The 11709-nt window shown below is 35.6% G+C and overlaps 1 protein-coding gene across 1 annotated transcript in view; it reads right to left on the bottom strand.

Annotated features, from left to right (window-relative positions):
* LOC107674283 (ubiquitin carboxyl-terminal hydrolase 11-like) overlaps window positions 1-7399 on the bottom strand; it is a 17987-nt gene extending 10588 nt beyond the window's left edge. Inside the window, exons 1-9 of the mRNA XM_016468226.1 lie at window positions 7223-7399; window positions 6411-6520; window positions 5457-5587; window positions 5217-5334; window positions 3658-3803; window positions 3383-3444; window positions 1878-1974; window positions 1624-1797; window positions 227-260 (exon numbers count right to left, since the gene is read on the bottom strand). Coding sequence (XP_016323712.1) covers window positions 227-260; window positions 1624-1797; window positions 1878-1974; window positions 3383-3444; window positions 3658-3803; window positions 5217-5334; window positions 5457-5587; window positions 6411-6520; window positions 7223-7332 — 982 coding nt within the window. The 5' untranslated portion in view covers window positions 7333-7399. The remainder of the gene's footprint in view (window positions 1-226; window positions 261-1623; window positions 1798-1877; window positions 1975-3382; window positions 3445-3657; window positions 3804-5216; window positions 5335-5456; window positions 5588-6410; window positions 6521-7222) is intronic.
* Window positions 7400-11709: the final 4310 nt, after the last annotated feature.

The following is an 11709-nucleotide window of genomic DNA, read 5'->3' as shown; positions in this document are numbered from 1 at the left end:
CCCCTTCCCCTTCAAAGAAACGCCTCTCATGCGGGAGAAACACTGATGTGTGTGGAAGGCTGTTTCCGACACTGAATTTTATTTGTTTTTTCAGTGGCTTTCTTTGTTCTTTGTGTACTATAGTGTGTGTGTGTGTGTGTTTGTGTGTGAAAAGCACCTGGTCAGGTCAGCATCCCTCCATCCAACAGGAAAGACAGCAGCTCCTGAGAGTCGTGTTGCTGGTAGCCCAGAAACTGTGACGCAAAGTGGCCGACCTTAGTCTGCAAAGACATACACACACAATGCTGCTTAATTTTTTGCACTACTAATGGAGCAAAACTAAAATCAAACAAACAGAATTTTAGCGTTTAAAGCCTACAAATGATTTAAATTGATCATAAGTGAGAGTAAAGGCATTTAAAATGTTAAAAAAAGATTTCTGTTTCAAATAAAAGCTGTTCTTTTGAACTTTCTATTCATCATAGAATCCTGAATAAAATATATCATCACAAAAACATTGAGCAACACAACTGTTTTGAACATTGATGATAATAATCAGAAATGTTTCTTGAGCAGCAAATCAGCAAATCTTCATGATTTCTGAAGGACCATGTGACACTGAAGCCTGCTAAATGGCTGCTAAATTCAGCTTTGTATCACAGAAATAACAACATATTCAAAACTAAACAATCCCAATATTGAATGAAAACTAGCTTGTGACAAACATGCATGACTGATTAGACTTACGCCAATCTTTTCAGGAGGAGCTGGTAGAGATCTTCCCGTGTGCACTGGGCGCGTGGCACAGATATCAGCAGCGGGTGACCGAACAGGGAAGTGCTATAGCTTTTGCTGCCCGAGCCGTAATCTCTGTAATGGGAGCGTTCACGCATGTAGATGGCCATAACCACCTCCTCACCATCCTGATCCACACAACCACTGTTCAGCTGATACCTGCGTCAAAACACCACAAAACATATTTAGACGCAGCCAACTGTCTGGAGATGCATCTTTGACGCATATTATTTTAGTTTTATTTCCTTAAAAGGGGAACTTAACGCATTATGAATTATATTTTGAAATAAACTACATTATATAAATTGTCAGACACTAACAACAACAACTGAAAAAAATAATATGTATATATAATTAAAAATAAATATATAATTATCATTGATGATAATAATCAGAAATGTTTCTTGAGCAGCAAATCAGCAAATCTTCATGATTTCTGAAGGACCATGTGACACTGAAGCCTGCTAAATGGCTGCTAAATTCAGCTTTGTATCACAGAAAATATTTTAAAATATATTCAAATAGAAAACAGTTATTTTAAATTGTAATAATATTTCACAATATTACTGTATTAAATAAAAACTAGATCGAATAAATGCAGCCTTGGTGAGCAGAAGAGACTCGTAGTACTCGTACTCATAGTTGTTTTTGCATATTAAGCTTTGTTTATTAAACCTTTATTGATAGGAAGGCAGAGAGGCAATCATACGAAGAAGAGGGAAACGGTATAGTAAATAGAATGGGAACCAGATTTAAAATGAACCAACTGATTTGAGCTCTGCTGGTGTGCATGAACAAGTTTTGCACTACAAAAAGGCTAATGCAGAGTGATCACTACAATTAGGTTACCTTAAATACTCGAGGAACCACAGAATAGTGCCTGCCTGACCACATCTGTTTGATGACGTCTGCGTAGGCTTCTGCAATTTCACCCTTCATGCCCAGAGGGTTGGTGAAGTTCAGCTCCTCCAGATATGAGTTCTTCAGAAAGTACTCAGTCAGTGGCGGCGTGTTACTTAGACACTGCGTGGGGAAAATGCACTTTAAGAAATGCCTTTTATAAAAGTTATGTGACTGAGTGTTCAGTGTTCATGACCTCTGACCTGTAAAGCTGAGTTCATGAAGCAGGTGTTGCCTAGGTTTGTGAGGCCACACACTCCAGGAGGCCCTTGATACGAGTCCTCATCAGCAGAGTTCCGCCTGGAGACACAAATTTCCATATTCCAAATATGAAATAAAATCAGAGTGATGTTTTAAAGTCCAGTGAGCTAAACACCTAAACAGCATTACTGGATGAGATAAATGCATTTAAATTTTTGATTTGGACAAACTTTCAAACATATTTACGGTGGCCAAAAATGCTGGCTTAGGTAGGTAGCTTGCTATGTTTTAATTCTTTTTGAGAATTATAACTTAATTAAAATGTTTTGCAGCACAACCAGTTATAATTAGTTTTTATACAACAATTTTCTACTCTCTCTTTGACAGTTAGAATAAAATTATCATTAAGAATTCAATGTTAAGGCCATCAATTATACTTTTCAACTACAAACCACACAATCCATGACTATAAACTTTATTATATTAATGTCACCTATAATATCACCCAAAGTTGTATATAGTACAACCTACTTTACCTGCCTACATTTAGTACACTCACATAAAGCAGTATATACACTTTATAGCAACATTTGCTGTTATTGTTCATGTTGTCACAAAAAATGTAATTGCACAGCTCCAAATATAATGTTGGATATATATTTGCTATATAGCAAATCACAACTGCTTGTTTGCTTGTATTGTCACAAAATGTAAACTACATTATCACCCAGCTCTAATGCAAATACAAGGCATGAAGATATTAATATAATACATTAACATCATGATTTTCTGTAACGCTGCATTGAAACAAAGTGTATTATGAAAAGCACTATATGAATAAATTTGTCTTGTCTATAATACAGTGTTTTATGACACAGTAAAAGACCATCACATCATAAGGTTGTGGAAGTGCAGAGCAAGTCATTTGACTGCCAAGGTTCAATAAATGGTCTTTTTGATCTGGGAAGGAACTCTTGAGTTGAAACTGTCAAAGTACATTGAGCTCTTTAATTCCAAAAAAATCATAGAAAATTTGATTCCTCATGATATGATCCCTTAAAACATGCCCATTTATTGTTTAACTGATTCGTACAGTCCAAAATCTTCTTTTTAACCTACTATAATGGTTTATTAGACTCTGGCATTAAAGGTATAATGGATGATCTTCACCCTTTAACAAAAGCATGTGGGTTTTCTGGAGTGACTTATTCGACAGCGGGTGTAAATAATATGGTCCCAGTTATTTTCAAAATGAACAATGTTTTCTACCAACCACAGGATTGATTTCAAAGTTTATTTGTGCTACACTGATCTCATTGCCTTGCCATTTCTTGAGGATATAAGCATTTAACCTACTACAACTAGCTACAGATGTAAATGAATGTGAATGATGATACATATGTGGACGTTTTGTGCTTTAGACACGTCTTTCCATTTTCCTAAACAAAAACAGAAAGGAAATTTGCACTAGTGCACGAGAGAAGGAAGCTGGTGTCTTTATACTCACATGATCTGAGGCCTGGATGTGGGCCACGTACCATCCGCATTCCTGATCTCCATAATCACCGTCTGCAGAGTGAGCAGAGCATGTTAGGACACAACACACACACAAACACATGCAGGGTAGCCCATGTCAGAGCATTCATTTACTAGTAGCAAGGTTTGTCTATATGACCAACACACAAGGCGAGGTTGCTGGCAGTGATTATAACCGTAAATATCACCAAATTGTTACATAACAGAATAGATGACCAGAGTGTAAATGGTAGGTGTGCATTTTACCATGCCAGAGCTGAGGCAGGTGTCTAGGACAGTCATGTTAAGGTTGCGTAGCCTCTCTGAGCTCGTATCCGTGCTCCGCATCCACAGTCGGCTCTCAGCAGTCTCTGATACATTAAAATGCTGCCGTATCTTTTGATGTATAGCATCTATCAAACACAGATACACACGTTAGAGATTTACACACATGCACGCACTCAGAGATCTGCAGCTCAGATACACCAGGCTGACAATATCCTGAGGGGTTTCACACATCAGTTTACAAAACATAATTGCATGCCAAATATAAAATAGACTTGCGAGACTAACATTCTGTAAATTAATTGGCAATCCAGAGCTTGTGCAAAACCTTTGATGCGCCGAAGAAGACATTTAGTTTATTTTAATTAAAGTATTGATTAAGACAATTTGTATGCCAGTTAACAGGCATAATTCAATGCTTATAGCTACGAGTTACTATGAGCAGAAATAGTAATGTATTGATGTAACTGTCATCTAACTTAAAATACATAATCTTAATAACATACACTACTGTTCATGAGTTTGAGGTCAGTATGATTTTTCTTTTTTTTTCTTCTTTTTTAATTAATATTTTATTCAGCAAGTATGCATTAAATCGATAAAGACATTTATAATGTTATAAAAAAAATCTTTCCAAGAATCTATTTAATTAAAGAACCCTGAAAAACATATAAATGTAAGTTTCCACAAAAGATATTAAGCACCAGAATTGTTTTCAACATTGATAATAATTAGAAATGTTTCTTGAGCTGCAAATCAGCATATTAGAATTATTTCTAAAGGATCATGTGACACTGAAGACTGAAGTAATGATGCTAAAAATTCAGCTTTGCATCTTATGAATAAATTACATTTTAAAATATATTCAAATAGAAAACAGTTATTTTATATTGTAATAATATTTCACAATTTTACTGTATTTTTTCATCAAATAAATGCAGCCTTGGTAAGCATAAAAAAACTTTGCTTTGCATCACATGAATAAATTACATTTTAAATTACATTCAAATAGAAAATGGTTACCGACCCCAAACTATTGAACAGTAGTGTATGAACGTCATTGAATAAAAATATCAAACCATGAAGAGTTTATTTAAGATCATAGCACTAACACACTTTACAAGCAAAACATCACTAAACAATCACTAAAACGGTTTATGTTTAAAACATGCCAGATTTGTGCCATTCATTTGCATACAAATGCAAAAGAAAACAAGCACGTGCAAAGAAGTTCCTTCATTTTCAAGTTTACGTTTAGTAAATTCTGTGCATTTCTATAGCGAAAAAAACATATACATCAATAGAGGATCTAAACATCACAAATTGAGCTTAGTACAAAGAAAGCAATCATCAAAGATGGAAAGTGGGCTGAATTTATCGTTATTTGTTATTTCGGATGCATTACTTATTGAAAACAGAACCCTAGCCCAGATATTCATTGCGGTGATTTTACATGCAGAAAGCAAAGCGAGAATGTATCTTTAATCAGACATTTTTATGTGTCCAAATATTTTTTCTATTCATTAACAGCCTTTACTCACGTATCTTGTCTGCTCGACTGAAGCGTGCAGAAACAGTGCTCTCCAGGTTGCTAGAAAGACAGAGGTAGACCTCCACAGGATAGACCTCTACTTTAACAGTGCTGGGAAGATCAACAACCTGGAGAGAGAAAGAAGATGGTTTTCACATCATCCTCAATTAATGGCAAACACTGCCTATCTTGAACTCAACATCTCATTTGATTTCATAGAAAGAAAAGTCAGAAGTCTTGTTAACACTACCTTTCTCTCCAAAGGAGGCTGATCGTCCATCATGTCATACCACGACAAGAGTTTATGCCAGGCTTCTGCTGGGACCAGGACAAAGTCCTCATTCTCTGTCAGCCTCTCTTTAAGATGGTAGGAATCCAGATCTACAGTAAGCATACAAAATATTTAAAACATCTTCTGCCTCCACAGTTATTAAAGGAAAAGTTTGCCCAAAAATGAAAAATTGCTGAAAATGTACTCACCCACAGGCCGTTCAAGATGTAGGCGAGTTTATTTCTTCATCGGAACAGATTTGGAGAAATGTAGTATTACATCACTTGCTCACCAATGGATCCTCTGCCGTGAATGGGTGCCGTCAGAATGAGAGTCCAAACAGCTGATAAAAACATCATAGTAATCCACAACTCCATTGCATCAATAAACGTCTGTAAGAAACGAATTCATCATTAAGGAGTTTTTAACTTTAAACGGTTGCTTCCAGATAAAATACGAGTCCTCTATCCTATAACTTTGCTTTCTACAGTGTACTTTTTCCACTGGAGGAAGCATTACTATTGATTATGGACTCATGTTCTGGTAAGAAGACGCCTTGATGGATTTGTTTCTTACAAACATGCATCTTTTCACTATACACAACATTAACTGATGGACTGGAGTGGTGTGGATTACTTGTGGATTATTGTGATGTTTTTATCAGCTGTTTGGACTCTCATTCTGACGGCACCCATTCACAGCAGAGGATCCATTTGTGAGCAAGTGTTGTAATATTAAATTTCTCCAAATCTGTTCTGTTGAAGAAACAAACTTAATCTTGGATGGCCTGGGGGTGAGTAATCTTTCAGCAATTATTAATTATGGAGTCAACTATACCTTTAAAGGAACAGATTTACAGAGAATGAGAAATTAAACGTTTTATGGTGCTACTATGGGATCTTGTGGGTAACATCGCAGAATAGCAGCACTTACCTTCATAGAGCTCAGTGTTATCAATTTTCCCGGGATAGGAGGAAGAATTTTGGTCCCCGGTGTGCACATACTCTTTCCACTGATCATACCACCTTTTGTCCAACAAATACCTGCAATACAGATACATGCACCAGTCACATTCAACACTGCTTGGTTGTAAAAGTCCAACATCATTTAATGAGCTTTAGGACAAATCTGTTTCATGTAAACTGCACAGGGCTACAGTGTCAGACATGAATTAAGACACCAAACGCTTGTCATTTGCCTTTAATGACGAGAAGGAATTACAGCAGATCTGCCTTTCCTGTTCAAGGAACGAGAACAAACCGAAAGTAACTTTCCCATTACAGACTGACACACCTTCTAGAGATGGAAGTGAAACTTAAAGCAAGTGCAGTAATAATTTCGACACCATAAAATCAGGTCATGTGAGCATTTGCTTAATGAAAATGAAAATAAATGAAACAGTTTAACGCGGGTAGAGTTGACGACGTTGGTATCTGGTACGACAAGCAACCTGTCAAACCTTAATGATGCTAAGGAAGCTGTTAACCAGGAAACCCGATGTATTAGGCCTGAAAACTGACCTGGGTGTTAGTTTCCCTCTTTTATTTGATGTCTGAATCATTTAAATCTCAATCACATTGGCATGGTTGTTTCTAAATCTGAAGAACCTAAAAGACCCTCAAAACGCACAAACTCGAGCGCGTTATCAGTTTCATCAGAGCACTGTTAGTGCTTTATCTGTATTGTAGTTGTTGTTGTTTATTGAATGTTTGTTTGTTTGTTATTTAGGCTGAAGTTTCTCTCACCAGCTGTCTCCGGACCGGAGCTGCTGCTGGTTCAGGTTGTCGATCTCCCGCCACTGGGTCTCCAGTCCCGGAGGCTCCGTAGCCGAACCGGTGCTGCTGTTCGCAGCCATAATCACTCATAAAATCCGAAAAGCACCGTTAAAGCCGCATAGACACACCGGAATGTTTTGACGCAGGAAGTAGGAAGCGGTTAGAATGACAACTTCCGCCCTGCGAGAGAGGGGCGGAACTCCAGGGCGTGGCGTACGGCGAGAGGGCGTGTGTGATGGAAGAGAATTAGTTTCTAACCTATTTTGTTAGGTCAGATGTGCAAAATATATCCAAGAAGATATGACCAATGCGATAAATATCTTCCCACTTTAATACAATTTATCATGAACTTATGTTTTAATTACATTTTTTTAAATTCTTTTTGTAAATTCTATTAAATTTGTAGTAATAATTACATTTATAAGATTATATTATCTATTTATTTATTTATACGATTATATTATCATACGATTACATATACTACTATATATAAATGCTAATTTATGCATTAATTATTATTCCAATAATGAATTTATTAACTACTATTGCTGAAACGTTTAACTATTGCTGAAAAATGTCTCAATAATCAGATAAAACTCTTTATTATTATTATTATTATTATTATTATTATTATTATTATTGTTATATCACGATCTAATTACAATATTCCACACTGAAGCCTTTAGAAATGGAAAGTATTTTCAGTGCAAAATGTTATGTACTATACATGCATTCAGCTAATAAATGTAATGTTACATTTTTTGCGATTATATTTATTTAGAATATATACATTTTCGCATTTAATTATTATTTAATTTATCAATTTAACTATTAACTATTATAGGCTAGCTGAAAAATGTCCCCATAAATCAGCTAAAACTTATTATTAGTATCATTATAAATAATGATTAAAACCCATATATACACACATAGCATTCAAATGACCTCATTCCCTCATTCTTGTTATCAGAGTTTTGACTGTAGGACTATGCATATGGCACAAGGTGGCAGTGTTTGTCAAAAATACACAGACAATATTGACTCTACAATACTTCAATAACCCATAAATTGAAAAGGACCTTTTGACTAATCTAACATTTTGGCTGTCAGTGTGGGCACCTGCAACTGTTCAAATTTGCTATGAGACCTAAGTCAAAAACAATACTAAAACAATGCAAACATTAGATATAAGCCCATATAAGCCATAAACTCATGTTCTAGAGGCTGCAGTGCTTGGAATTTGGTTATTTTCTTCCTGAAGATGATGATGACTCTAAAATAATAAATAAAATTGATGACTAGACAAGTACTATTATTACATGTTATTACATGAGCACTGTTACCCGGCCGAATCTCTCATTTAAAGGGGTCATATGATGTTGCTAAAAAGAACATTATTTTGTGTATTTGGTGTAATGAAATGTGTTTATGTGGTTTAAAGTAAAAAAAAACATTATTTTCCACATACTGTACATTATTGTTTCTCCTCTATGACCCGCCTTCTGAAACGCATCGATTTTTACAAAGCTCATCGGTCTGAAAAGCGAGGTGTGCTGTGATTGGCCAGCTATCCAGTGCGTTGTGATTGGCCGAATACCTCAAGCGTGAGACGGAAATGTTACGCCCCTTACCATATTGTGATGATGCCCTGTCCGGCCTGAGTGACAAGACAAAAACATTAAAACCCATTATAAACGAGGCATTTGTTGCATCCAGTGGGGACATAATTACGGATTATAATGACTTATACTGTCTTTTTACGCGTTGCATCGTGCCGTGTAAACATAAAACCATGTCTGCATTTGTGATCGGAGAAATGGCAAACAACAAGCGCTACTCTACTGCCCAAAACGCGCATTTGAATCATCAGTGGCAAATCCTTTAAATGAAAACGTACTTACAGTCTGTGAGTCAGAACAGCCGGCATTGTAGTCTACTCTTCAAATAAATCAAGTAAATACAACTTAACCACTGATTTCTAGTCATGTCCCCACACAGTGACGTAGATATGTGGGGGCGTGTTAGAACGAGCCGTTTTAGGTAGGCGTGGTTGACTCTTAACTTTTATAAAGAATATCTCTTTGGATTTGACTCGAGATTTTTGGCTTTGCAACTTTACAGATCTTCTTTATGCACCAAGAGCTTGTAACACTCCAAAGAGAAAGGAAAAATTGAAATCGCATCATATGACCCCTTTAATACAACGAAAATACGTCATTTCAATTCTTTTATTCTATTCCCTAGCACAAAAAGTTCTTGAACTTCTCGTGGCCCCTGAATCTATAGGCCGGCAATTGTGTCATAATTCCATATTTCTGACTGACGGCTGATTGATGTGTGAGCAGCTGATAATTTGGTGGTGAATGTTCACTCTGTCAAGTCTTTCAGTCTCTCTGTAGCAACCCTGTTGACCAAATCCCTAAAAAAGTTTAGACTCCTATTGCCCCATCATCAGATGTCATCATTTCTTCACCTTCAGCGCACACGTCTGTCATCTAGATTTAGTGTTAAGGCGTTCAGACTGTGAGTAAACTGTGCTGGCAATGGCCTAATGGTTCCTCTGGTGTCAACACAGAGAAAAAGAGATAATTTATTGTAAAAAGGAAAAAGATCCACCATCTTTACAGGACCATTATGTGTTTTTTACCTACATACTGTCACACATAATTTGAGCACTTATGTAAATAGGGACAGAATGATTCGCTTTAATATTTATACCTAAGTAAAGTGGTTTGTGCATTGCATGTGACAATGCAATAGTAGTGCATGCCAAATGCATGAGAACTTGGACCATTATGTTAACATGCATTAAAATAAGTGAATCTTTCTCTAGTGTTACAAGAAAGAACTATATTGAGATCTGACTTCATAGTTGTAAAGGAAGTTCACCCAGATAACAAAATGTCACTCTTTTCCATGCAATTACAATGAATGGGAAGCTTTAAAGTTCCAAAAAGGACTCAAAAGCAACATAAAGGTACCATAAAATATAAAAGTAGTCCATTTGATTTGTGCATTCAATTTTTTGATGTTGTACATTGTATTATTATTCACTGTGAGCCGTTACTAAAAAGTGAATCAGTGAGTTGAACTTGAGAATTGTATCAGTTTGATTCTTGAATGAATCATTAAGATTTTGTGAAATTGAGCATTTGCATATGTATTCTCCTTTTGTTTTCCATTAAAAGATAGAAGAATATGGGTTTATGGTTTGTATGTAAATAATGATACAATGTTCATTTTGGGTGCACTATTCCTAGAGAGCCTGTGCGAAATACAATTTGTAAGTGTACAAATGTGGATGTTGTATGCATTGAAATATACAGAAAACACATTATAGATCTTTATAAGCAAATAAAACAATAGGCCTTGATGTTATTAAAACATTTATTTTGTTCTCAGGCATGCGTGGAAAGCACGCACGACCATATATATTTTCTATTTTTATTTTCTATGTATCAAATGTTGCTGTAGGGCTTTATTGAATGATTTTTGAAAACAGAAACGCTGAAAGATTCAGAAAACAACGAGCTTTATTCACAGCACGGTGTCCCACTGTTGTTATTTCTTGTAGGAATTATTGTGGCAAAGCTTTCTTACCAACAGCACTCCGTTTTAATCTTACCATCAACACTCAGTTTTAATTACAATTGATTGCTTTGCTCTTTCTATTCTATTGATTGCACCCTTCAACATCAATACTTCTTCAAATATGACATCTTCATAGACACAGCCAGTGTTGTAGTGTTGCATTTACTTGAGCATTATGAACTCAGCAGAATATATGGACATCCTAAAACACTGATGTAAAAAATAGTAAATAGAAAGACATAAAAACTGACATTTCTTTAACATGATGTGAGCAAAACACAGCAGTCATGTTACTCATGTAACATAATAAGACTTTTCAGATAGAGTTTCCCATGCATATTGTCAGTCAAACACAAAATAACCGCCTCAGAACACACAAAATAATACTTACATCCATTAAACCTTCTGCAGATTCCTCTATTCACAATGTTAAACAAGTTAAACTGTATATTATTCTTTAATGTGGTGCATTCTGGATGCTGTATTGATATTTAGTTCTGAAATCTTCTTGTCCTTTCCTACAGGTTTCTTTATAAAAGCACCAACATGTCTTTGGCCAAGGAGATCAATCATGAACATTAGATAAACAAATACATTATTTGAAAAATAAATAAATAAATAGAGCTAATTAATAACACCTAGTTAGAATAATTTAAATAAATATTAGATACATAAGATGCACAAAGCTTTCAAATACACAACTGGCTCAAAATAGTGTCTAATTCATTCTCAAAGGATGCTACATGCACTTTTACAAGTTGTTTGAACTGAAATATGTACACTACCATTGAGAAATTTTAACCAAACTATGTTACAGTCTTTTCATTAAGACCCTAAAGAATCATATCAACATGTGGAAAATGGGC

The sequence above is a fragment of the Sinocyclocheilus anshuiensis genome, unplaced genomic scaffold (assembly GCF_001515605.1).
Source record: "Sinocyclocheilus anshuiensis isolate Anshui unplaced genomic scaffold, SAMN03320099.WGS_v1.1 scaffold188, whole genome shotgun sequence".
NCBI lineage: Eukaryota > Metazoa > Chordata > Actinopteri > Cypriniformes > Cyprinidae > Sinocyclocheilus > Sinocyclocheilus anshuiensis.
This window is presented reverse-complemented; position numbering and strand designations above follow the sequence as displayed.